The following is a 26,615-nucleotide window of genomic DNA, read 5'->3' as shown; positions in this document are numbered from 1 at the left end:
ACAGGCCCTAGACCTCTGAGAGCGCCAACATTCAGCGCAGTAAAGAAGAGCAGAAACACTGACATTATGCCACCATTAGGTTTCAGAATTAACATCTGATTGCAATCAATGTGGCAGCTCACCTGTGAGCTTTTCTTTCAGGCTGCCGTCTCACACTGCTGCGTCAGTTTATACTTTGGCTCATGTTTTCAAAGGTTCTCTACAACCATAAAGGCTGGAAATAGGAAGGGTTTTCTATTTTAAATGAAAGTTTAGATTCTAGAATATGGGTTGGTGAGAAGGAACAGCAGGTGCAGAATAATAGTGGGCCCTGCTTATAGGAATGAAATGTGATATAGGTAGGCTAGACTGGCCTACCTAGGTGACATGTTCAGCGCTTCTCCAATTAGAAGGGAAAACTCCTTTGTGTTTGGTTTTGTTTTGGGGTTGTTGTTCTGGTTTTGAAAAAGGAATTTTGTGGCTAATGCATCTAATTCAGAAAGTACTGACCTTGCATTTCACACAACCACACTACTTCCCGCTAACAAATACAGCCCTAGATTTCTAGAACTCGACACTTTTCTGGTGGAATTTGAGTTCCTTCTTTGGTGCACCAGAATGAACTCAACCTGTAATTTCTGCACTATACTAACCTAAGTCTCCAGTGGAGTAGGTAAGTGTGACAGTCTGTACCCTTATGTTCACCATTTTTTGCAAGACGATGATCATTTTTGTACAAAGTATGCTTTGCAAGGTATCGTTTGCAAGCTCATAATCTGCTGATCATCAAATAAAATTTGGGTGGCAACATTGTATATAAAGTTACAAGATTCTACTGCATAACATTCCTGAGACATGTTCCAAGTTGAGAAAAGCAGGCACAAGCCAGTTCCTCACAGACAAAAGACAAATTGATGCCTCAGCCAATTGTCAACAAAATCATATGACCTCTTCTTCTTTGGCAGGAAGAAGGATGTGAGTAAGAAATCTACATTTTGATAAACAAACAGCCGGGGTTTCCTGTCTCCTCGGACTTTGTTTCCTGAATCTCAGCTGAAGATGAATTCTTGCAAAAGAGAAATGGCTATAAGAGGAGAAGGCAAATGCCCCAAAGGTTTTCTTCCTCCTGTTCTCTCTGCTATACCTGAAGGACAAGGGAAGGAGCACTGGGTGGGAGGAGAAGTCCTGGCTGAAAGGTATCCAGCCAGTAAGACTTAAAAAGCATGTGATGAGAGAAAGCTTTGCTTTGAATTCATTTAGCCTAGTCAGTTAGGTATTAGTTGCGTTTTGCCTTTTATTTCTTTGTAACCAATTCTGACATTTATGTCTCATTACTTGTGATCACTTACGCTCTTTCCTTCTGTAGTGAATAAACGTGTTCTATCTAAACCAGCGTGTTTGGACTGAAGTGTTTGGGAAACTCCATTTGGGGTGACAGGATTTGTGCATAGCATTTTCTATTGATGAATGATGGACTTTATATGACCTTGTATTGTCCAGGTGGGTGCTGGAAAGTTCAAGACACATTTCTGGGGGAGAGTCTGGGACTGGGAGTTTGCTGGTGTTGCCCTGCAATGTAATTCATGAGTGGCTGGCATAGCACTCATATAATATAACTGGGAGTGAGTTGCATGCTGGAGGCCGGGTGTGAGCAAACCAGGAGCGGTTGCTCTCACAGTGAAGCAGTTTAAAAGGCGGCCCAGGTTGGAGAATTGAGGGAACACAGCAGTTCAGGCTGTACCTGGGGAATGTCACAGTAAGGGAGAATTTTCATAAGCACAGTTGATGTGTGGGGCTGCAACCAGATTATCAGCCCAGCATTGGGCAACAGCTGGAGTTCTAGTGCATGTAGGTGTACAGGCATTAGGCAGTATCCCTTTAAATAATGGGGAGACCTCACATGGGCCTCCCTGTCTTCTCTAACAGAAGTGTATACATGTAGCTAGATGTTGTATATAGCTAGTAAACACATGGTTGTTTGGGACCCAACTGTGTTCATGTGGTTTCCTCTTATTTTTAATGTTGTGTTGAGAGCAAAGACAACAGTGAGGCACTAATACTATGGTGGTTAATGTGGTTTAAGTAGAGTCAGTTCCTCGACTGTGTCCTCTACCTTTGGTTACCGAGCAGGAGACAGAGATGTTCCTGTACGATATCGTTACAATGAAGTTCTGAACACTTAAGCTACAGGGAGAGATACACCACTAGAGAGGGCCAGGAAATTATCCCCCCTGCACAAACAATGTTGCAAAAACAGAAATTCTCATTTTTTGTTGAAATGTTTGATTTTTTCACCAAAATAAAGCCCCCCAAACACTCAGCTCCTGACCATGGAAAAGTTCTATATTTTTATGAAAACCCAAACAATTGTGATGAAAACGGAAATGTATTGAAAAAATTCTATCCGCTCAAAAAGCCATTTTCCATCAACGAAGCTTTTCGATAGAAGATTTATGACCCTTCTGTCTCTGCAGATACTCCTCCCTGCCTTGCTAGGTGGGCCCCATCTCTGCTCAGCTCTCCTGCTTCTCAGAGCAGCATCCCACAGTTGAGAAAGCTGAAGCCCCCCTGGTGACCCCATGTGCGCAGCCAGGCATTCACCTCCATTCACTTCTCACATTCTAATCACTAGGCAAATGTGATGACTGGTCTGCTGGAGTAGAAGTGAAAGCCGAGTCCAGCCCATTAAGAATATAGTGAAGACGGCTTATTTGTAGTGGCTCTGTTGACTGATAATACATTTGCCTTCTCCCTATATTGAGTCTGAACCTAATAGGTCTAAGCAGCCTCTGCACTGGGTGCCTTCAACTCCCACAGACTAACAGGAATTGAAGGTGCTGAGCTGAGCACCCCACAGGATCAGGCCCATATTTCTAGGTTCTTGGGGGGGTTATTAAATCTAAAAGCATCCACCTGCTTTGTATCTCGTTTTAGGCATTGGGTAGCCCTGGTAACTTGTGCTTTGGGGGCACGTTGAGATGTTCCATGCTGGGAGGGGTGCAGGAGTTACGAATTAGACTTTGAGTGGACTGTGAAACAGAAACGTCAGATGGATCTGGTTTCCTCTGAATAAAGGCGGTTGAAATGACACATTCTAAAAATGCCACCCCCTCAGAATGAGACCACTCAGCTGCCACGAGCTCAGGAGGAAGTGAAACAGTCAAGAGAAAGGAAGTCTGAAACAAAATCCATTTGTCAGTATGTTTTAGATTCGAGAAAACACAGAGCCCTGCCTTCATTGAGACTGCACCGGAAATGCAGATAGCTACCTACAGTCCACATTCTGCTGTCTGAAGAAAGAACCGGGACCATGAGGAGTTTCCTTGTCTGGGCTTGGATTCTTTTCCCAGGTGAGACGGGATTCTTTATGTCAATAGATATAGACCCAGGAGGCAGACCTGCTCCCATTGGGGCAATAGGAGCTGTGGCTGCTACGCATTTCTGCAGTCAGGTCCCCTACCCAAGTGCCTGACGTTAGGCACAGGTTTGAACAGATGACAGCAGAGAATGTCCCAGTTTAAAGCCAACCTGCAGGAATCCCCATGGACCTGGAGAAAATGTCCTACCTAAAAGCCAAAACAGTTCAATGCTGCAGTGGGTTGAAGTGGTCTGGAAGATCTCACAAACCAGGGCCCTTTTAGTACCATAGTTTCTCCATTAAGATAGGGGGAGGAATTACCACCTAATAATTGTATCCTTCCCTGCCACCGATGGCTCCGGAGGATTGTTCTCTAACTTCTCTTAACACATTTTCCTCTCGTCCCTCAAACCGCATTCGGAAAGTTGTTTTGAGAAGGAATTTCACTGCAGTCAAGTGCTCTGCAGATGGTAGTAACATCCCCAGTGCAGTCACTTCCAAGGGGGATGCAGACTGGTTATGCACCTATTTTTTGTTTGTTTGCTTTTTAAATAGCATTGTAAGGTTGGGTTTTCAATGTCACATATGTGACACAGGAGAACAAGTGGCATTGAAAGGCACTGGGACCTGGGCTCCTATGTCACTTAGACACCTGACAAACCTGACCAACGCAGTGAGTATTTCTATCTGAAAAGTCACAAAAGGAGAACAATACCATGATTTGGGGGGGCGGGAGGTGGGAGGACAGGGGGGAGATTAGAAAAGAGCCAAGACATACTCACCATGTGTAAAACTACTGCAGCCATCATTCAGATGGACCAGGGCACTCTCACAAGCAAACACTTTAGTCTCCCTGGAAATCTCTTAGAGGTTGGCTTTGGGTACCATACTGGGGAGCGGTGACCTGCAGTTTGGTGGTGGTAACTGAACACCATTGCATACTAATGTGTAAAGGATTCATTTGATCACAGAGATGACTAACAAGTGTGATGCCCATTGCCAAGCATCAGGTGCCCAACAGAGTTTGTTTCATAGTCAGTTTAGTCTTCTACTTTCTATGTAACATAGGTCCTTGTGACCTTGCCTGCTCCCTCCACCCGTCCCAAAGGTTAACTAGGGCAGCAGTGGGTTCCCCTCCATGATGAGAAGTGATGCTAATGCCATAGTTTAGCTGATCTCAGCAATGTCAAGGAGGCTCTCCAATACCCTGCCCACAGGAGTGTCTGAGCACGTGAAAGGAGATAAAGCATGTAGAAGATTTTCAGACTCTCCTAAATTGGTTAGTCATTCCCCCCGCTCATATAATAAAGTTGTGGGAAAGCTAAGTCAGGGAATCGTTTGTGGCATTCTCAGGTTCACGGTGCTAGATGAGCAGGCGCTGTATTTTAGAAGGACACTAACAGAGAAAGCAGAAGGGGGATTTTTTATGTTTCTCTTTGGCTTTGGCTTTATATGGGGGTGGGGAGAGGAGGTGAAGTCCCATCTCTCCACTACCCAACACTGGGAACAAATCGCCTTACATCTATTGGCTATTCATCATAGTCTTAAGCCCCACCTCCTGCATTACTGTAGCAGGTGGTTCTCAAATGTGGCCACCACGGTCGCATGTGGCCACAAGGGGCTTTTCATGCAGCCACGGCCTCCTGGGCAGTGACCGGGTGGGAAGGAGGGGGGCAAAAGCAGTGTTAACAAACATACAGATATCACTTTTCACAGAAACAGACTTACTAGCTGGCAAGTCCTAAAAAATGCAATGAAACAAGCAAAAGAAACAACAACAAAAGACAAGAACATGCAAAGCACCTGTTTTGTTTCTATTCTATTTAGATCCAGTAAAGAATAGAGACAACTGTACATTATTTTTATTATTGAGTCTGCAATAAAACCCCCCCCCTAAATGTATTACAATGATTTGGACATAAATATGTGAATATTTATTTCTTTTTCCTAAAGTTAATTAAGTACTTTAGGAAAAAGTGTCAGGACGGCCACCAGGAAATTGGTGGCTGCATTCAGAGGCCACCAAAACATTTCTTGTGAGACCTATCCTCTCAACACCCCTGTGAGGCAGGAAAGCCCCATTACCTAAGGCCTAGGCTATCAGCTTTCACCACCTTACATCCACCACAAAGCAGCCGTCTCCTTCCACACAGGAATATCCATGCACAAAAGCTTGGTATGGCTAACTAGTTCTGAACTGTGTCTCTTTGTCATTGGTTTTTGCTCAGCAGGAAAGCAATGAAAGCAATTTTGTCTTTTGCAGGCTGTTGGGCTCTGACCGGCCCTAGGGAGGTGAGCGGTCCCTTGGGAGGGTCGGTGTCTGTGCAGTGTCAGTACGATGGGTGGTACCAGAACTATAAGAAATACTGGTGCAGAGGAGAAGACCGGTCATCTTGCTACATAGCTGTTCAGACCAACAGTTCAGAGGCCGAGGTAGTAGGGGACAGAGTCTCCATCCAAGACAATCACACGCAGTTCACTTTCACTGTGACCATGCGGAGCCTGGCACTGGGCGACCAGGATATTTACTGGTGTGGGATAGAGAAGAGCGGCTTTGACAAGATGTTTGCTGTCAACGTGTCTGTTTTCCCAGGTAAGTCCTTTAAGTGTGGGACGTGTTGTGTCAGTCACCCAGCACCGTGAGCAGCGTGACTGCTGCTAAGGTAGGAGTCAGCACCCTGCAACACCAGCTTGTCTACCTGGCCAGCACACTCCTGAGGACTCTGCCAGTCCAAACCTTGCCTGGCAGGTAGCAATCAGTGAACCTCAATTCCCGAGTTCCCAGAGATGGCTCTTTGCAGCCGCCAGGTCCTCTCACTGGACACTCACAGAAAAGTTATTGCGTTTGCTGGCTCCAAAGAGACAGAACACACACCAGCCTGTTAGTTTAGCTGAGGACTTCACCCCTCAGTTTAATACACAGCCCTGTGCAGGTTTTGTAATAAAACGAGAGTAGCTTTGTTAACAAAGAACAGATATGTAGGTGATATAAGGAAGAACAGAAGACACAAGTCAAGCAAAACAAAAACACGCTTTCTAGTGACTGAAACTTAATTCAGCAAGTTACAATCTTTGTCTAAGAAGGTTTCTCACCTATAGTCAGTTCCCAAAGACATCAACCCTCTTGGGTGAAGGATCCACCTTTGTCCGATTACCAAAGCTCTGGCCTCTTGTGTCCCATGAGTGATGGATGCCAAAATGCCTTTCTGCTTATATTTCCCAAAGTCTATAGTCTCTGTTTCAAGTGGCAGGAAGGTGTCCCAGGGGTGCAGGCTCCATCCACACTCATGATTGTTAAGCTGTCTCCACCACCCCCCCACCCCCCGCCAGTCCCTTGTTAAGCTTGATGGTGCATTGTTTACCTTATATGTAGATGTACTTTCCATTGTCGTCTGCGGTACCACCTAGCTTAGTTCAGATTGGAGACACAAACAACATTCCTTTCTCTGGGACAGGCTGGGCTTATGCACAGGTTGCAAACCACCTTTTAAGAACATATTTTTCAGCACGTCCATAGTTCTTTATACACTGCCTATACCTCCAGCACCCAATAATATTAACGAGCAGTGTGTTACCAGTTTGCATAGGATACCATATATGACAGAGTCCAGAGACAGATTCTGACAACAGTGTGTCGGGGCAATGAGTGTGTCGTGCCTGACATGAATTATGGCCTGAGGTTCCCTGTGCCAGATGGGACTGAGGGGCTCCCTGGGTCACAAGTGGCTCTTGTCTTGACCGAGGACACGTATTTGGTGAATAGAGGGGTCTTATCCAGACATGAACTATCCAACTCTGCTAATCTTCTGTCACCCCTTTCACAACGTTGAGAAACTCACACTTGTTTCCTAGGTTTTCCGACGCAACTATCTGATTCCCTGCCCCCCCGCACCCCCCCATCCCTCATGCAGGAGACGGAATTAGTGCTGGAGGATGCAGCCTCACATTACATCTGCCAGTTCTTACTCGGGCAAAACTCCCATTGAAATTCATGCAGAGTCTGCCTGAGTGAGGACTGCGGGATCAGATGAACAGTTAGACCCAGGATCAAGACAGGCCCAGGGAGGTGGGACGGAGGGGAGATAAGCGAGTAGTTTTAAATGCCACTGATTTGCAAATATTTGTGCAAAGTAAGGGGACGGAAAAAGAGACTTTGCTATGAATGAATTATTCATGAATATTTGGCTGCCACCTGGATATTTACAACAAAAGTTATCAATCCTAAACAAGTTTCATGACTTTTAGCAGAGATGCTTGTTAGTCACATTTTACAGGAATTCTTCACTATTTGTTATTAGCTACTCTCACACTGAAAATTGTTAAAGTCATCCACTGAGAAGGTAGGGGCCAAGATATTCCTGAGGTCTGTGTTAGGTAGGTTATAAAATAAATAAAGGCGTCCATTCAGTCCTACAGCGATCAGTGCAATCTCCACCAGTGGGTGTCAGAATGAAGCGGAGAAGAACATGGACTGACATGTAGGTGCAGAGGGAAAGGGAGGAGAAGGCAGGGCCTGTCTGCACGAATTTCCTTTCACCATAGTATCTTTTCCTTCAATAAAAGCTTCGCTGGTTTTCCATTGCTAACCCTATTCCGTGAGCAGTGACTGAGAAATGGACCATAATAAAATACTCCAGAGCTCCAAGATACAGCAAAGAGGAAAAAAGATACAGCAACATCATCAGCAGAACAGGGGGATAGCCAGTGCATTTTAAAGGCAACAAATCTATGTCTGATAAGAGGGGAATGTAGTCTCCATAATACATAATTAACCTGTGGAACTCACTGCCACAAAATATTGAGGTCGAGAGTCTAGCAGGATTCAACCTTCTTATGAATAATTAAGCTATCCCGTCACCCTGGGTAAGGACAGAATTATGTCCAAGGGCTTCAAAGATAGAATCAGCCACGAAGTGATGAGAGTTAGGAGTAAGCTGCCCATATGGTTATGCTATTTCAAAATTGTCCATAATGGGGTTTCTTGCACCTTTTTCTGAAGCATCTGGTATTGGCCACTGTCACACAGGCTCCCTGGCTAGATGGACAGTTTATTTGACTCAGTATGCTGATTCCCATGTTCCTATCTAGATGGAGGTCTCAATGGAGTGGGGAAGAATATGGATGGAGATGGAGATACAGAGGGAAGGGGAGGAGAAGTCAGGGGCTATCTGCTCACTTGTGGGCCAATAATGCAGGATGAGGCATTTAAACACCATGTGTTCATGTCAGAATAGTTGTGTCTCATTTCCTACCTCTGCTGCCATCATTGATCCCTGCAGAGGAAGCCAAGTCTTGCTCATTTTCCCCAATCCCTCAATATTGTTGGAGTTCCCCCAAAACCTCTTCCATTTAGTTCCCCCAAGAACTCAGTCCGACTCCTATGTCATCCGTCTGGTTCCTTTATTTGATATATAGCAAATCTACCTTATCTCACTGGGGGCTGTCAGCAGTTGAAGTAGGATCAGGGCCGGCTCTGGTTTTTTTTGCCGCCCTAGGCAAAAAAGCCACCCGCCACCCCCCCTCCCAGCGCGGCAGGGGAAGGCGCCGAGTCCAGGTGCGGGCCCGCAATCCCTGACTGGCCGGAGCGAGGGCGGAGAGCCCCTGGGGGCCAGAGCGCCGGGGGGAGGGCGGCAAGCCCTCTGCGGCTCCGCTCTCCCCAGCGGCTGGAGCGCTGCGGGGAGGGCAGCGAGCCCAGTCGCGGCCCCGCTCTCGGGCCGGAGCGCCCCGCCCCGCCGCCCCCCTCCAGGCGCCGCCCCAAGCACATGCTTGGTGGGCTGGTGCCTGGAGCCGGCCCTGAGTAGGATACAGAATTACAGCTACTGTGTTAAAACAACACAACACCACCCCACCTTTCTCCGCTTGCAGTGGCCTAGCTAGTACTCACGTCATGGAGCTTTAATAGCCCAGCCACCAGGAAGGCAGGTGCCGGCATGAACAGGAAATCAATAAACAAGGGCTTGGTATTACAGCTCTGTCTGCTTTCATTTGCAGCTGTTCCTACCTCACCACCGACGACACCAGAAAAGGACCTGACCGTTGCCACCTCCCCATGGACTGTTCTTGCCGGGTGAGTGCCCAAATTCATGCTGGAGGCACTGTGAGGTCTCCTTTCACCAACTCTAGGGCAGGTTTGGAGTTTCTACACTGTGCTCGAAGTCCAAGCTACAATCCCTACAGAGGCCAAGGCTTTAAGTCAAACTCACGCAGCACGGAGTATTCCAGAACTCTCAGGTCTCTGCACACCAGAGGCACTGAAGAAAAGGATTTGTAGCTGAGTTTACAAGTTGAGATGGGGCATTTATCATCTAAGTCAGAGCCAGACACTCCTGCTGTTATACAGTCCTTCCTGTCCTGCAAACTATTTTCTGCCCTGGAAGATGAATTCCATTGCATTATACTGTATTAAACCCACACTTGCAAACAAAAAGAAAGCAAAAAACACCCCCCCACACTCACCACTCTGCCAGCCTGACATGGTCCAATTTTAAAGTGCTAGCACTGCATTTCCCCTCACATCTGACCTGCACGACTCTTGCTATTCTATTGGGCTTTCCAGTCAGCAGGGCCGGTGCTACCATTTAGGCAAACTAGGCGGTTGCCTAGGTCACCAAGATTTGGGGGCGCCAAAAAGCAGCGCCCCCAATTTTTTTTTTACAGCGTTCCTACGCCCTCTCCCCGAGCGCGCGGTCGCCGCTCCACTCCTCCCACCTCCCACGCTTGCAGCGCCAATCAGCTGTTTGGCGCCGCAAGCCTGGGAGGGGAGGAGAATTAGAGCGGGGGCGGCGTGCTCGGGGAGGAGACGGAGCAGAGGTGAGCTGGGGTGGGGAGCTGCCGCACGGCTCCCCCGGAGGGGGGCGCCTCAGGGTGGAGGGGAGGCGGGGAGCTGCCGCAGGGCTGGGGGGCGCAAGGTGGAAGTTTCACCTCGGGCGTGAAACTTCCTTGCACTGGCCCTGCCAGTCAGGCAGGGAGATATAAAGTATATGTCAATCACATGACAGAATACCTGATATTGTCCATTGATTCCTTCACACTGCAGCAGAAGCGGTTTACAAACCCCAGCTCTAGAAGGGGTTTGGGACATTAAATTCTTTATGATTGTGTCTTTAATTTTTTTATTCAGAAAAGCCAAAAATTCATGGCAAAAGATGCAGTGCAAGTCTCTAATTGAACAACATCTAACACTTTTCCTCCACAGATCTCCAAGCATTTCGCAAAGGAGGTCATTATCATTAACACCATTTTATAGATGGGGAAACTGAGGCACGAGAGGTGACATGACCTGCTCAGGGTCACCCAGCAGGCCAGTGGCAGAGCCAGGAATAGAACCCAGGTCTCCTGATGCTGGGGCCAGGGTTCTCACCACTAGGTAACACTGCCATCCCTAAACAGAACAGGGGTTTTACCCTTGCTCAGCTGAAAATAATCTGACAGTTTTAACCTGATCATTTAATTAAGAGTTTGTTTTTAAAATGCCAACCACAGTGGCCCTGTTAGGGTCACTACAATCGCCCCCACTGCTGTTGCACTCTGTAGGTTTTTGTTGAGATCAGACCTTTGCTAGGCATTGTGCTGAGCCCAGAAAACTCATGTCTCCAGTCACCTCAGAGTATTTAGGTGCTTAACAACACTCATTGAGGTCAGGGGGAGTTAGACTTCTAAATGTGTTTAAAGACCTAGGCCCTAGTACACACTTAAACCCAGCTGTGCAGAGAGGAAAGCTAGGACTGCCTTAGATTGCCAAATTTTCCTTGCAGAATGGTTTCTGTTTATTCAGTTTGATGCTGAAATCCAGCGTAGCAAGGTGTTAGCCTCAGCTCTGCAACTGACTCCATGTGCTTCTTTGACGCAAGTCACTGTACTTGTGCCTCAGTTTCCCAGTTGTAAAAAACAGACAGGGGTTGGCTAATACTTCCCCACCCTTTCCAACAACTTGAGAGGGGAGCAAGAGCTACGTCTAATCTTTATATAACAAACCGTAACCGTTAAGAGTAGAAACAAACATTCTCTTCTCCTTCGCCTAGTATACCAAACCTCGTCCTCTACATCCTGATCCCATCCGTCCTGCTGGTTCTACTTTTGATTTTGTTCATTGCTGTAAAGTTTAGAAGAGCATCACGGAGGAGGAGCAAAGGTAAAAATTATCTGATCAATTTTGCTAGTAAGTGTCATTTAATTCTCCAGATGGTGCAGCCCAATTATTTTGCTTCCTTTCTAAGGACCCTACTGTCCCTGTCACCAAAATAACAGCACAAGACAGACACTCTCTAAATTCACCCCATGTACTTAGTCAGTTACTCCATGCAGCAGGTCACATGGCCGTACAAACTGGTAGAACCCCACAGCACGCCCAGCCCCAGTGATGGAGCAGGTACTTGGCTCAGGCTAGATACAGAAGCTGGCTAGTTAAAAAGCAAACAAGCCAGTTGTTTTTGACCAAGTAGAAATCAGTTGTTTAAATAAGATTCATTAACACTCAGCAAAAGAAACAGAGAAATAAATTCCCCTTGATTACCTGATTTCATCAGCTGCTCCTAAGAACTGCTCCTCCAGCCTGTAGTGATTCCCAGCTTTTCCTGCAAAGCTATCTACCCCACAAGCAGAGCTGGCTCTAGGTTTTTTGCTGCCCCAAGCAAAAATATTTTTGGCTGCCCTCCCCCCCAGCCCTGGGATCTCCCCATCTCTCCCCTCCCTGCCCCCACAACTTCACCCTCCTGCTGCCCCAGCCCTGAGTCACTAGTAACTCGCTCCCAGAGCGGGTCATTCAGCAGGAATTTTGGATGTGCACAGAACACAGACAGGATTGGTTCCCATATGGTTACAGAACTGCAGTAAAGTGGAACAATTTTCAGCTTGTGTGATTGGAGGATATCTGGATGCATATTATAAGACTGTCCTACATAAATGAAGAAAAGTTGAGGTGCCTTTATTATTCTTTTGTTCCATTCTTTGTTTCTATGGGGAATTTGCCAATGCAATATCACTGTCTTCCTTTTAAACAAATAAAACTAAAACTTTAAAAAAAAAAAAAAAGCAATGGCTGTTGAAAATAGCAATTCCAATCCTAATAACCACTGGGAAGCATTTCTTGCTCAATTTATTCTACTTTTTCTACAGCAAGTTACAGTGGATCAGTATATTTGATTTGGGAGAAATGAAGTAACAGCTGCCCAAACTGAGCTTGAGCACTCCTGAATGTTGAGGGTGTTCAAATCTGGACGGCAGGTGCTGGATTCCCTTTCTGAATATTAGCTAAATCTGGAAAAGAAAAATCAATTTCTGCTTCCATGGCTCAGAAATATAAATCCTCCTATGTGCCTGGTACTGTATCTAAAGCTGCCCAGGTCCTAGTAGAGCCTCCCCTCCCTTACTTTTCGTTTTAAATTCTAGTGGGATCTCCCTTGCTAGGCTTCAGATAGAGAGGTGCACTGTCCATTTAGTCCGCCCAATTCTTTCTTTGGGGGAGAGCCCAGGGTTGGAGCGGCAGGAGGTGCAGGGGGAGGGGAAAGAGAGACCAGGGCTGGGGTTGCAGGAGGTGCAGGTGGGGGCCAGAGCTGGGGCAGCAGGGGGTGTGGGCGGGAGAGAGTCCAGGGCTGGGGCAATACAGGGATGTGGGGGAGAGCCCAGGGCTGGGGTAGGGGGTGGCAAAAAACCTAGAGCTGGCTCTGTCCCTACCATTCACAGCAAGCTACAGCATGGGGTTTCAGTTCCACACGCCTACCCCCTCCCTTTCCTGTTAATTGTGGCCAAGGGAATGCTGGGAAATGTAGTTCTTTCCCTGCTCCAGGGCAGGCTCTATAGGCAGGGAGCTAACCAAGGAACTACAGCTCCCAGGGCCCCCTGTTGGTTCTCAGCTCCCAGGCTGGATTCCTGCGCCCCTGCAAATTTGCCCCCCCAAGCACGTGCTTGCTTTGCTGGTGCCTAGAACCGGCCCTGCCCACAAGCCCCACACTGCCTCAGGTCTGGGAATCCTGTGACTTTCAATCGGCTGCAGCTGGGCTTGCCAGGTTCTGATGGGTTCTAATAACAGGGAAATAGCTGACAAAGTCTTTTCCTCCATCCCCTCAGCCAGAGGGCGTGCCATCGCTGCCTCAGCAAAAAGAACCGAACCAAAGCTGCACCAGCTTAACTTAAATTGGGTCAAGAAATGATTTAGCTAAACTGGAGCAAAGTCTCTGTAGACATTTATTTCATTATTTATTTATAAGGCTGCTGGTGTGTGGAGACCGTGGCCTATCATGCTGGCAACTATTGTCACAGAGTTTCCTGGTCCTCCCCTGTCTATCAGAACCCATCTGTTGTCCCTTGTCTTCTACTTAGGGTCTCCTTGTTCTGTGTTTGTACAGCACCTAGCACAGCAGGGGTCCTCATCCATGACCGGTGCTTCTAGACCCTATGATAGTACAAATAACACAATCATAGAACTGAAAGGTCATTGAGTCCAGCCCCCTGCCTTCAGAACCGATCCCTGCGGGACCCCACTCATTATGCCCTTCCACCTTGACTGTGAACCACTGATAACTACTCTCTGGGAACAGTTTTCCAACCACTTTTGCACCCACCTTATAGTAGCTCCATCTTGGTTGTATTTCCCTAGTTTGTTTATGAGAAGGTCATGCAAGACAGTATCAAAAGCTTTACTACAGTCAAACTATACCACATCTACCGTTTCCCCCCATACACAAGGCTTGTTTCCCTGTCAAAGGAAGCTATCAGGTTGGTTTGACATGATTTGTTCTTGACAAATCCATGCTGACTGTTACTTTTCACCTCGTTATCTTCTAGATGTTTGCAAATTGATTGCTTAATTATTTGCTCCATTATCTTTCTGGGTACAGAAGTTAAGCTTTTTTCCTAATTCTGGGACGAGATCAGCAGGAAAATGTTTGCAGCAGCCAGGTAGAGGCAGAGAAATGTTACTGACCTTTCACCCCCCCTCTGTAGCTCTCTGTCTCTCTCTCTCTCATTTGCATGCTGCATGAAAGAGGAATTCTCAAAGCAGAAAGGTCCGGATCCTCAAAGGGATTTAGGTTTCTAACAAATTAGGAGCCTAAATAACTTCAAGACTTTGGGCCAAACTGCTAATCCTTAAAGGGAAACAGTCCCCAGAGACTTGGAGATCTCTAAAAGACACTGGGGATGTCTCTCCTTGCCAGACACATCCACAGAGCCCTAACCTCATGGTGCTGGTGACGAGAAGCTTCCTGAGCCAGGGGAGCAGGAGTGTAGCCCACCAAGGAGCCGACGCTACCACTTTCCCTGGGCGCTGCAAAGCACTATGGGTCAGTGCAACATTTGCAGAGCTGATGCAGAGGGCTGGGTCTGTGTTTGTCCCCAAAAGCTGACCTGGTTCATTTAGATCTACAAAGCTGGTCCACATGACACAGGACGTTCTCCCAGTGAGTTACATACACAGTCCAATGATTGACAAATTCCTTTTCAAAAGCTCCCAAATGGAGACTGTAGTAATACGCGGTCCTAGGATGGCTTTGCTTCCCTGACATTGCATCTAGGGTGCAGGATACTACCGCAACACGTGCCTTAGAAAGGCCTAGTCATAAATAAAAATAGCTTTACATCAGCTCGATACATTTCCTGTTTCTGATTCTTTCAGCCCTTGAGGACACACCAGGACAAAAGGATAAGAACGTCTATCTCTGTAACACGGTAAGATTGAGGACCAATGGGCAACTGGTGCTCGGCAGAGACGGCATATGCCATCTGTCAGTGAACTATCTTGCATACATCTGACCCAGCAGATCCTTGAAAACCCTCTGCACCCCTGGTGCCCTCTGGAAGTTGACACCAGAGTTCCTTGGGTCACACTCACCTTAGAGAGACTTGTGCTTTTAGCAGGAAATTCCCAGCCCTGCGGATTAATCGGTGTGAAGGGGGAGGGATCATTATTTAGACTCAGACAGAAAGGGTGCCATTTTTAACATGGCTGCAGCTTAGGGCAGTACAGGGAAGGAGTCACTTCCTGCCAACTCCACCCCTCTAGCTCCTCAGTGTGGCATTTTGGTAAGAGGTGTCCCTTAGAGTTTCCTGTTTGCTCTGAGCACCTTCCATGTCTGTTTCAGAATCCTGGGCACAACCTTCCCTTCAGTGCATCAGATCCTGCTGCCACTGACCAGATGGCAATCTATATGAATGAGCAGCACCTGCCCAGCTCAGCCGATCCAGCGTCCGACTATGAAAACATGATTCTGCATAGGAGTCAGGTAGGAAGAAAACACAGTGCCAGTACACTGCTGCTGGAGGGTGTACTCCCCCGCTCTGAGACTCCTGCACTTCCAGGCCTGGAGGACACAGTCCCAAAAGGGAATCTGCTCCAGTTCAGGGGCAAAACCTTCCTTCTTCCTCTTCCTCACCAATAACCAGCCCTGTTCAGTAGCAGCAATTCGTGAACCATTCAGCAAGGCACAACCTAATTAAAGCCAAGGGTCACTTGGAGGAATCAGCTGTGGTTTGCAAGGTTCTCGTCTCCTGCCTGGACCTGCTCCAAGTAACTCCATCTCCTCTTCTTGTCATTTCTTCTCTCTGATTCCTGGTGTCCTTCTTTCAGGTTTCAGGACAGAGAAAAGCAGTTTCTTTTGGCCCACAGGACTGCTCAGCCACAGATCAGCAGGACACCTACATCAATATGTGCGCAATCACACCCCGTCCCCCCATGATTTGTCATCAAGCAAAGTGTGGGAGAAAAGCTGCAGCCTGAAGCCCTTCCTACTCACGGGATATTTAGCAGCTCGTCCTTATTTCCCTACTGTCCCATGAAAGCTTCCAGACTGGCATTCCCTCTGCCCTGCTTCTGCTGAGCAATCTGCCAGCAGCAAGATGTGGTGGGGAGGTCCCACTTTCAGCATAATTTTGTCTTCAGAAATGTACTGGGGGCCAACAGCTACTACAAAGTGCTTCTCCTTTCCTGGACATCAGCTTGAAACAGCACAAAGGCTTGGTGTCTCCGGTTCCTCAAGGGCTGGAGGTATTCCTCTGGTGCTCGTTGTGGCATCTCTCTGTTCCAGCACCACATAATTGCTCATAAAACTCACTTGGTGCAAAGGAGCTTGGTTCTGGGGTCAGAACCTCAGGATGATGAGACAACTCTTTGGCTGGAGGTAATGTGGGGAATAGGGCCTCAGGGAGGCTGAGGAACAGAAGCTTGGGGAGATGAGGGTGTGGAAATAACAATGGGAATATGAGGCAGAACGAAACAGCTTTGTCCTTCATTTCCCCAGTCAGCGTGGAGTTAATTGTGCTGGAATCTTTTTACCCCCAATCCCATGTTAGAACAGTGGTTTAGAACAAGAAGGGAACATGGATTCCCCCATTTTATATAGGTTAAGTGAAAAGATTGAGAGCCCATTCCCACACATTCTTGTTAGACATCTTCGTCTTTGATCCTAAATATCGCGTGGGACACATCTAAAGAATTTGGACACAAGACCAATATCATTCTGGAGTGTAGGAACAGGAGTGTTGTATGAAAGACACGAGAGATAATGGTCCCACTCTACCTGGCACTGGTTAGCTCCGAGCCGGACATTGTGTCCAGTTCTGGGGGCCACACTTTAGGAAAGAGGTGGACAAGCTAGAGAGAGTCCAAAGAGCTACAAAAATGATAAAAGGTTTAGAAAAATCTCACCTCTGAGGAAAGGTTAAAACCACTAGGTGTGGTTAGATGCGAGAAAAAAAAGCAGATGGGGAACCAAACTTCAAATATGTTAAGGGCTATTCTAAAAGGACAGAAATCAATTGTTCTCCGTGTCCACTGAAGGCAGCACAAGAAGTAAATGGGCTTAATCTGGAGCAAGGGAAATTTAAGTTAGGCCTGTCTACACTGGTGGGGGGGAGGGAGAGAGGGAGAGGAATTGATCTAAGTTACACAACTTCAGCTACATGAATAACGTAGCTGAAGTCGACATACTTAGATCGACTTACCGTGCTGTCTTCACTGCTCCCCCGTCGACTCTGCCTGTGCCTCTCACTGAGCTGGAGTACAGGAGTCAATGGGAGAGTGCTTGGGGATCGATTTATCACGTCTAGACTAGACATGATAAATTAATCCCCGCTGGATCGATCACTGCCCACTGATCCGGCTGGTAGTGAAGACATAACCTTAGATAGTAGGAAACTGTACGGATAATTAATTAGTGGAATAGGTTACCAAGGGAGGCTGTGGAATCCCCAGCATTGGAAGTTTTTAACAACAGGTTGGACAAAAACCTGTCAGGGATGGTCTAGGTTTACTTGCTCCTGTCTCGGGGCAGGGGACTGGGCTTGATGACTTCTCAAGGTCTCTTCCAGCATTACATTTCTATGCCTCTATGTTACAAGAGCTATAATTTGACTTGCTGGGCATGCAGCAAACGCCACCTGTTGGATAAGGTTCGTGGAGAGGATTGAGGGTCTGGTTCCAGAACGATAAAGGGGTGCAAAGGAATGTTTGCAGTTGGCGAGCTGGACAGCCAGGTTGGGTTTGCTGAGCTGACTGTTTTGTTCCTCTTTGAATGTTTGCTTTTAAATGCAGCTGGAGATGTTATGTGGTAACATTTATAAGTGTCTAGAGCCTTTGCAGAGGTGTCTTTTCTTTTTTTTATTAATCTTTAAATAAACACGAACCGCACAGCCAGTTGTCAACACACTTGAGTGGCATGGCTAATCATTTCTGTGGGTACATGTCAATGGCCAGACTTTGGGAAATGCCTGGAGCGGGGTCCATCTGAAGCTAATTTGAAATCACTAGGAATCAGTGTCATCCTGGTGTTGCACTGGCGATCTAGACATTCCTTCAGGCCATGGGAGTGCAGCGAAGGATGCTCATGGGGGTAAAGCCCAGCACTGGGAGTCAAGAGATCGGGTGCTATGCCCAAGGTGACCAAGACAGCCAAAAGTGACCTTTCTGGGCTTCATTTCCCACCATGAAAAATAGAGAGAACACTTCCCTACCTCACAGGGGTGGTGGTAGGCTAAATTCCATCAGGTTTGTGAAGAGCAGTGAGATCCTCAGAAGCTGCTTGGAGGAGAAGACAGCACAGTACTGCTCTCACTAAGCTGGAAGGTGAAGGTTTTGAAAGATGAAATGGTGACAACTCCAGGCTCCCACACTTGGGCAGGAGCTCCCACCTGCTCCTATTTGCTCAAAGGAATGAACCTCGTGCTTCTTCTGGGTGGTTGGGGGTGGAGGTCCATAGCCTCCTCTCACCTCTAGGCTCCATTCAGTGAGAAGTGAGACCCCCATCCTGCACCCACTGCTGTCAAACGGGAGTTTTGTCGATGCCTATGATGGGAGCAGGCCCCAGGCAGATGCAGAGCTTGCACTGCTGCTGGGTCCCTACAGCAACACAACTTGTAGACTAAAGCTAAGTAAATTCAGCCCCCGGCCTAGTGCAAAGGCAGGTGCAATGAACCAAAACCACTCACCTGATCACAAAGAACAGATTAAAAGCAGGGAAGGGCGGCAGCTGAGAGATAAGGAACTGGACACCGAGTTCTCTGGATTTCACTTTGGACCCTTAGAGCAGAATGAAGAACCCAGCACCATAACACAGAACTAGTGAGATTCTCCTGCTGGAAGCATTTCACAGCCTGCAGAGGGGATATGCTGCTGCTGTTTTAAACCATTTTCCCCTTTAGCCTGCAAACCCCTGTGTATCCCTGGGATGTGGGTGCTAGAGACGGTGGGGGGTGAGGAACGGGGAATCTATTCCTTTGCTTCCCCAGGAAAAAAGGCTGAGCTGACTGTTTTGTTTACTGAAAGGAAGCAGATTCAAGGCACGTTGCAAACCAGAAAACTTGGGCTGCAGTTCATGACAAAACACGACATTCACATGTAACATGAGTAAAGTTAAGCACGTGCATAAGTGTCTTCAGGATCAGGGCCTTCATTTCTTAAATTTTACTACCAGCCATCCCTGCCTTCTGGCATCATACAGCAAACACCCCGTGAGAACAGGCCAAGCCGGGCAAGTGCAGTATGGAGAAGCACATGACTCTTGTCAGGAAATAGCTAGGGCGGCTACTCTACCCCACAGCCGGTCCCCAGCACACACAGCCCTGGGATACAGTGTTCAAACAGCAGCTGCCCGTCACCATTTCCTGAATGTGCAAGTTTGAGTTGAAGAGAAACCAGCAAAAATAGCAACATTCAGAAGTTCGCTAAGTGCATCATGGGGTTATTTTGTTTCCAGTCCCAGGACTTCCCATAGCCCTGGTGCTGTCATGCCAGTGTAGTTAGTTAGTACTTTATAAAAAGCAGCTGAATTTTGCTGAAACTGACAACACAACCACAACAACTAAAATAGCAGCCACCTCACACCCTTCTGCACATACTGTACACGCCTTCTTGGAAGGAAACAGAGTCCTTATCTCTCAGCTATTTCTTCCTTTCAATACTGGCCAACATGACTCAGGTTATCAGTGTAGAATGCAAGCGTGGCTGCAAGGATGTGCCTGCGCCTTCTAATGCCCAGAAGCAGGATTGTTTGGAGAGTCACTTGCAGTGTGTCCTACTGAGAACCAGAGCAATAAGGAGGATCCCGATAATGAGTGAGCTGCTGTTTCCAGGTGAGCCTGAAATGGACACTGGGTGTGAGTGGAAATGCAAGGAATTAAGTTCTCTCTTCAGGTTCTTCTTGCTTCTAGGATTGGTGGGTATTATTAGGAAGGAGACTTCGTGGATCCATTAATAGATTTTAAAACTGGCTAAATGATAGATCTCAAAGCATAATTATTGACAAAGACTCATTGTGATGTGTTCCCCCCCCCTCGGGGTGCCATGTGGATCTGGGGTACCACTGAGCCCTCCAACCCACCAGCCTGGGCTCCCACTCATCCTGTAATGCTGTGACAAGCTGCAGACAGGCTCCCAATCTCACACTTTCACCAGCACACAGGTAGGGTCACACCCAGCTGCAGCTTCACACAGATGCTGAGATCAGCTGTACACGGGAAGGCTCAGCTAAGGAACTGCCCAGTTACTCAGGTTCACACCCCCTTGGAAAGGTAAACCCAAACTTATACCAACTTGCACTGCACAGGGAACTGTACAGCGTAAGCTCATGAAATTCATCCCCTCCCTCAATGTGGAGAGGAATATACACAGCTTTCTGCCCCAAGTTATGATTTCCACACACACCAGTTTTTGACAGAGCAAAAGCAAAATTTTTAACTACAAAAGATAGATTTTAAGTGATTATAAGGGATAGCAAACAGATGAAAGCAGATTACCCAGAAAATAAAACAGAAACGCAATCTAAGATTACTATACTAAAGAAATCAGATATGAGTGTCAAATCCTCCCCATGTTTGTTGGTTTGGGCAGTTTACAGAGATTCTTGAGGGCAAGCTGCACTTGCTTGCAGCTTAAAACCCCAGTTATACCTTTCACAGGCTAGAAATCCCTCTAGCCTGGGTTCAGCCCATCTCCCCCAGTTCAGTCCTCGTTTCTCAGGTGTTTCCAGCAATCTTCTTGGGTGGGGAGTCAGTGAAGAAGAACCACAATGATGTCACTCCCCTGCCTTATAACTTTTGCATATGGTGGGAACCCTTTGTTTCCAACTTTTAGTTCCCACACCTTTCAGTGGAAAACCACTACTATTCTATGATGGAGTCCAGTACCAGGTGACTTGGTCACATGTCTCTGTAGGACCACAGCAGCCATGATTCGGAGGCCATTTGTAGTGTCCTCAGGAAGGCTTCCTGGTGGGAGATTAGCATCTTCTAAGACCTATTGTTCTCCCTAATGGCCCTTCCCAGCCAGCCATCCAGACCCATTGCGTTCTTTCTAGTGGGCGTTCCTCAGGTGTAAATACATTTGTAATAGATGCATAGACAAGATTCCTAACGTCAGATACCAAAATGATACACGCATACAAAGAGGATATTAATATTCAGTCAATCATTACCTTTTCACATGACCTATCTTGCATAAAGTACATCACAGCTATGCCATAATCATATCACAATAATATCTCTATGTAGAATACGGGGCATCGTTTCACACTCATTATCTGTTTATGAGTTTCTAGCGGGATCTTCAGGGATTGGTTCTTGGCCCAGTGCTATTCAATCTCTTATTAACAATCTGGAAGGAAACAAAAAATCACTGCTAGTTAAAGTCTGCAGATGACACAAATCTTGGCAGAGTGTTAAATAATGATGAGGACAGGTTACCTACACAGAGCAACCTGGATTGCTTGGTAAACTGGATAAATTCAAAAATCAGGCATTTTAATGCAGCCAAATACAAGGTCGTACACCTGGGCACAAAGACTATAGGTCATGCTTAGACCATAGTAGACTGTACCATGGAAAGCAGTGACTCTGGAAAGGACTTGGAAGTGATGGTGAATAACCAGCTGAACATGGGCTCCCAGAGTGATGTTATGGCAAAAGGGCTGATGAGAGCCTTGGATGTATGAGCCGGGGACTACTGAGGAGAAGCAGGGAGGAGATATTAATTCTGTATATGCCATTGGTGAGGCCTTACTGGAATACGGTGTCCAGCTTTGGTGTCCACACTTTAAAAAGGAAGCTGAAAAATTAGAGACGGTTCCGAGAAAGAGCCACAATGATGCAGGGTCTAGAAAACCTGCTTCACGCTGCAAGCGTTAAGGGGCTCAGTTCGTTGAGCTTATTGAAGAGAAGTTCAAGAAGTGACTTGATCACAGTCTAAGGGCTTGTCTACATTACTGGCCAGATCGACGGCCACCGATCGATCCAGCGGGGGTCGATTTATCATGTCTAGTATAGACACAATAAATTGACCGCCGATTGCTCTAGCGTCAACTCCGGTACTCCATCTCAACGAGAAGCGCAAGGGGAATCTACGGGAGAGCATCTCCCGTCAACACACCGCACTGAAGACACTGCAGTAAGTAGATCTAAGTACGTTATTCACGTAGCTGAAGTTGCGAACTTAGATCGATCCTCCCCCCTCGTAGTGTAGACGAGCCCTCAGTACCTACAAAAGGATAAGATGTCTGATGCTGGGGAGGTCTTTAATCTAGCTGTCAAAGGCTTGATGAGATCCAATAACTGGAAGTTGAATGTAGACAAATTGAACTTGGAAATAAGATACAGATTTGTAAGTGACGATAATGAACTACAGTAACTCCTCACTTAAAGTCGTTCCGGTTAACATTGTTTCGATGTTAAGTTGCTGATCAATTAGGGAACATGCTCATTTAAAGTTGTGAAATGCTCCCTTCATCCGCCTGTTTTGTCCACTGCTTGCAGGAAGAGCAGCCCGTTGCAGCTAGGGTGACCAGACGTCCCGATTTTATTGGGACTGTCCCGATATTTGCTTGTTTGTCCCGCGTCCCAACCAACGTGCGGTCGGGACACTGGACAAACAAGCAATTTTGCCCTCTCGGAAGGTCTCTTCCCCCCCCACCCCACTCTGCCTCCTCCATCCCCCATTGGCTCTCTCCCCAAATCCCCGCCCTGGCCCCGCCTCTTCCCCATGCATGTGGCATTCCTCCTCCTTTCCAGGCTTGCTGCTGTAATGGCGGGGCAAACCTGGAGGGAGAGTGTGGTGGCCGGCTTCCAGTTCCTGGAGCTGGTGAGTAGGGGCACTGGGCGGGCAAGGGGGGCTAGCAAGGGGGCTGCTACCCCAGGAGGTAGACGGGGGGCTCTACCTTTGTCTCTGGATATTTTTCTGCAATTAGCACAGACCTTGCAAACTGGCAGACCTGTTTCAATTAGCACAAACTCAGCAGGTTGAGAGAGCAGGCTCAGAGACATATTTCTTTCTAATGGTCAAGCCAAATCTGGGATCTGTTCTGAAATCATTCTTTTCTTACATTTTCCAGAATATAAATGTATTAATTATTACTTTTAATCCAAAATCTAACATTCCCACTACAGGGTGACACGCTCCATGGGAATGTTCTCAGTATTCTCTTGAACACCAAGGGCTCAATTATAGCTTTCCTGTGAGCAGAGTAAGGGACAGTGAGTTGTTGCATTGCCCCTGGAGCACCCTGGGAGGCGGATCATTACTGCCCAAGTTACAATGTCCCTTCCATTCTCCCCTCCACCCCCCGCTTCAGGGATGGAGCAAACCACCAGATCTATAACTGATGCGGAGAACTTCCAGTGGTGAATCGGCTCAGCTACACTGCCAGGGTCATTGTGGAGGTGGAGCCGATGATCCACCCATTCCCCAACCGTTAGCTTCTACCTGTCCTGTGCTCTGCTGCGTCTGCTTCCTCTCCTGCACAGATACCTAAGTTAGGGTTACCATATTTTAATTTTAAAAAAGGAGGACACTCCACGGGGACCCGGCTCCGCCCCAACTCTGCCCCTTCCCCAGCCCCGCCCCAACTCCGGCCCTTCCCCACCCCGCCCCGCCTCCACCCCTTCCCCAAAGTCCCTGCCCCAACTCTGCTCCCTCCCCTGAATGCTCCGCCCCCTGCTCCTCCCCCTCCCCTGCTTCCCGCGAATCAAATGTTCGCAGGAAGCCTGAAACAGGGAGGCAGCAGGTAAGCTGGGGCTGGGGCAGGGTGCCTCAGTCCAGCCAAGTGGCTCCCTCCGGCAGCCGGCTGGCCCAGGCCAAGAGGCTCTGGCCCCAGCATCTCCCGCCCGGCTCAGCTTGGGATCTGGGGCGCCGGCCCCCGGCCGAGCACCGCTGGCCCCAGCCCGGGCCCCAGCCGAGCACCACCAGCCCAGGGCCAGCTGCCGGCTGAGCACCGCCGGCCCCGGCCGAGCAACCCAGTCCCGGGCCGAGCACTGCCGGCCCCAGCCCGGCCCCTGGCCGAGCACTGCCGGCCACCAGCCGAGCACCGCTGGTCCCGGCCTGGGCCCCAGCCGAGCACCACCAGCCCCGGGCCAGCTGCCAGCCGAGCACTGCCGGCCCCGGGCGAGCAACCCAGCCCCCGGCCGAGCACTGCTGGCCACTGGCCCCCGGCCGAGCACCACCGGCCCCAGCCCGGCCCCCGGTCCCGTACCACCGGCCCTGGCCGAGCACCCCTGGCCCAGCCCCCGGCTCCCGGCCTGGCCCCCGGCCCAGCACCCCCGGCCCCGCACCGATGGCCATAGTGGCCCTGCACCACTGGCCCCGGCCCCAGCGGCCCAGGACCCCGGCCGAGCACTGCCGGGCCCTCCGTATTTTCCCGGACATGTCCGGCTTTTTGGGATTTCCTCCCGGACGGGGATTTGAGGCCCAAACAGCCAGACATGTCCGGGAAAATCCGGACGTATGGTAACCCTACCTAAGTTGCACCCCCTTATGCCCCTCTGGTGTACTAGCAGGGCCATGATTTGACCGAAACCTTTACATAGGACTGTGATGAGTCTGTGTGTGAATAGGGAGACATCCTCGCTGCTCTATAGCCCTGCTCAGGAATTAATAGAACCAGACTCACCCCACGATGGCTATGAACAAAAAGCTCCCAGCATGAAGTGTTTCTCCTCCAGTCACTGGTGGTGTCGTTGTTTTCCTTGCAGCTCAGGAACTGCCTCTTTGCTAGTTCTTAGCAACGGATTGGAACCAGGAGAAGGAGGATTCATTTTCCAGCTCTGCACTAATTTCCCACACCATGGCCCTGATTTTCTTCTCATGTCAAGTGAAGCTGTCATCCCCCCCGTTCTCAGAGGATGAAGTCTGCTGGAGGTGCCTGTCTGTATGTTTTCCAGGCCAAGGTATTTAGGTTCTTATCAGGGGGTTGGAAAGCCAAGGGCCAAATTCATGCCTGGTGTAAGCAAGTGTAACTCCACTGAAGTCCCAAAGCAAAACACAGGGTCAGAACCAGCAGTGACAGAGGCTGCCCCTGAGTGAGCTGGGCTGTACATAGTCACAGTGACCTCACCTCAAATGCAGGAGCTGCCACCAGGTGTTCTCCAGAAGGGACTCTGTATGTGGAATTCCCTCTCTCCCTTCATCTGGATTGTCCCAGATCTGTTGACACTGCAAAGGCCATCTCATTTTCCAGGCTTCTGGGGAGGTGGGGTGTAGAACTGGGATTTGTGCATCGAGGCTCAGGATCACGCTAATGGAATCACATTTTTTCCTAAAGCAAAGACATTTATGAAAGAAAACAGACACAACTGCACAGGGAGACAGACTTCTACACAGCTTGAGTCCCAGCTTGCCTGCTTCTTACCCAGCCCCACACCCTCTCTGGGACAATGTACAGTTCACACAGACACCTACTGGGTGAATGATGTAACTGCAACTGCACATATTATTGTCAAATATTCTTTTCAACTCCTTCCTAGATTTGGGGAGGCTGCTGTGTTTACTTTTGTTTGTATTAGTTTGTTTGTATTTTTAGTTTATGGCAAATGTACCTGGAGCCCTGGATACAATTTTTTATGTTTTAGATAAGTAAATAAATACCTAAAATATTTTACATTAAATTACTGGAACAGAACAGTGACAAAATTGTCACACATTGAATTGTAGCCCATGTCGGTCTGTTCCGAGCAAGAACATGAACCAATGAACAACGCATGGACTGACAGTAGCCTTGTAAATATGTAAGAGATGGAGCTAGTAGAAAAGAGATCATAGGATAGTAAGCAACATGTGATTGCTTGCAGCATGTGAACAGCTCATGATCTAGACATGGATTGGCTACAAAAAATAATGGACCAATCATGGAGTGTGTGATCTGATATATTAATCAGTAGTATTAAGTGTAAGCATGTCTAGAAGCTGATTCATGATACATTCATTATGTACATTGGATGTGTGGCATATCCTGTACCCACCCTCTACACTTGAGCCTGATCAACTCAAGTATACTTTGATTGTATGCCAAGAAAGAAACCTCAGTGATGCATTCGGGGTCAAGCTGAGTGGAGGCATTTTAAAGAAAAGCTAGAAAAAAAGCTTCGTGAGAAAGGGGCATTTGGGGAGACGACGCAGCTGCTCTTCGCTGGGGTGATTTCTGCTCCTTCCAGCTGAGAAGTTTATGGTTTTGCCTTCAAACCTGTGACTTTATCTGAGCCATTTCACTTGTCAATTGGATGCAGAGTTTCTTCCATCCATTCTCTCTCTCACACACAGCTCTAGAAAAGAGAGACAGTAAATGGGGGGTGAGTGAGGATTCATACTTGGAGACTTTCCCTCTTCTTCTCCATTATGTAAGCGGGGGAATGGTCCCGCTATTGTGGGGAACTTTCCTGGCTTCTGCACTACCCCGGTGAAGTGGACTAGCGAAAGGATCTGAGTCCCCGCTCCCACTTCCTTTACCCAGAGGCCTCCCTGCCCTTGAGGGCTCCCCTTCCACTCTCCTGTCTGGCTGAGTCCTCGTAACCCCAACAAGGCTGGGCCCAG

General features: G+C 48.1%; 1 protein-coding gene and 1 long non-coding RNA gene across 3 annotated transcripts; one reads left to right on the top strand and one right to left on the bottom strand.

Moving 5' to 3' along the window:
• Window positions 1–3,249: 3,249 nt before the first annotated feature.
• LOC128847319 (CMRF35-like molecule 7) lies at window positions 3,250–17,975 on the top strand. The gene is made up of 7 exons (XM_054046716.1): window positions 3,250–3,329; window positions 5,601–5,930; window positions 9,329–9,404; window positions 11,359–11,468; window positions 14,949–15,001; window positions 15,415–15,555; window positions 15,900–17,975. Exons 1-7 carry the CDS (start codon window positions 3,290–3,292, stop codon window positions 16,047–16,049), a joined length of 900 nt encoding a protein of 299 aa, XP_053902691.1. The 5' UTR covers window positions 3,250–3,289; the 3' UTR covers window positions 16,050–17,975.
• Window positions 17,976–20,471: 2,496 nt separating this feature from the next.
• On the bottom strand, window positions 20,472–26,327 carry LOC128847320 (uncharacterized). Of its 2 annotated transcripts, none has more exons than XR_008446895.1 (3): window positions 26,048–26,327; window positions 25,144–25,344; window positions 20,472–21,416 (listed from the first exon to the last, which is right to left on the bottom strand). It is a non-coding gene; the product is annotated as an uncharacterized LOC128847320 (long non-coding RNA). The 2 variants fall into 2 exon arrangements; XR_008446896.1 differs by having other exon boundaries at window positions 26,269–26,312.
• Between the last annotated feature and the right edge of the window lie 288 nt (window positions 26,328–26,615).

The sequence above is a fragment of the Malaclemys terrapin genome, chromosome 13 (genome assembly GCF_027887155.1).
Source record: "Malaclemys terrapin pileata isolate rMalTer1 chromosome 13, rMalTer1.hap1, whole genome shotgun sequence".
Taxonomy (NCBI): Eukaryota; Metazoa; Chordata; order Testudines; family Emydidae; genus Malaclemys; species Malaclemys terrapin.
Note: the sequence above shows the minus strand (reverse complement) of the source record. Positions and strands in the feature narration are given on the sequence as shown.